Source organism: Alligator sinensis, unplaced genomic scaffold (genome assembly GCF_000455745.1).
Source record: "Alligator sinensis unplaced genomic scaffold, ASM45574v1 scaffold999_1, whole genome shotgun sequence".
Lineage (NCBI taxonomy): Eukaryota > Metazoa > Chordata > Crocodylia > Alligatoridae > Alligator > Alligator sinensis.
The window spans coordinates 255139-255696 of NW_005842571.1; the positions used below are offsets into that span (position 1 = coordinate 255139).

The window sequence follows — 558 nt, forward strand, 5'->3', positions numbered from 1 at the left end:
CAGGAGACAACAATGAAGCTGGACATTATCGAGAAATAAGTGAGAATGATGGGGAGGTCAGCAAAAGATATGGCGGCTTCATGAGAAGCATAAAGCGCAGTCCAGAACTGGAAGATGAAGCCAAAGAGTTGCAAAAGAGATACGGTGGCTTTATGAGAAGAGTAGGTAGGCCAGAATGGTGGCTAGACTACCAGAAACGATATGGTGGATTTCTTAAGCGCTTCACTGATTCTGTTCTGCCTTCAGAAGAAGATGGGGAAAGTTATTCCAAAGAGGTTCCAGAGATGGAAAAGAGATATGGTGGATTTATGAGATTTTAACACCCTCCCCTTTTATCCCTTTTGTCCCAAATGAAAGAGACTGCCTCATTGGTCATAATTTATTGTAATGTGTTGCTTGTACTGTACAGTTTTTTACTGTCCTAGTTAATGATGCAATCTGCAATCTGTTGTTTCAGGTTCCGTGTTCTTTTAAATCAATAAGTAGGTTCTGTTTTAGTCCAATTTAAATCTATATTGTAGTTTTCATGCCAAAAATATTTTGGTTACCTTTATCCCT

The 558-nt window shown here is 39.1% G+C and overlaps 1 protein-coding gene across 1 annotated transcript in view; it reads left to right on the top strand.

The window, feature by feature from the left end:
• Positions 1–558, top strand: part of PENK (proenkephalin) — a 4067-nt gene extending 3509 nt beyond the window's left edge. The window contains exon 2 of the mRNA XM_006032437.3: positions 1–558. This exon is cut by the window's left edge and continues 352 nt beyond it. Within this exon, the coding sequence (XP_006032499.1) occupies positions 1–320 (320 nt within the window). The 3' untranslated portion in view covers positions 321–558.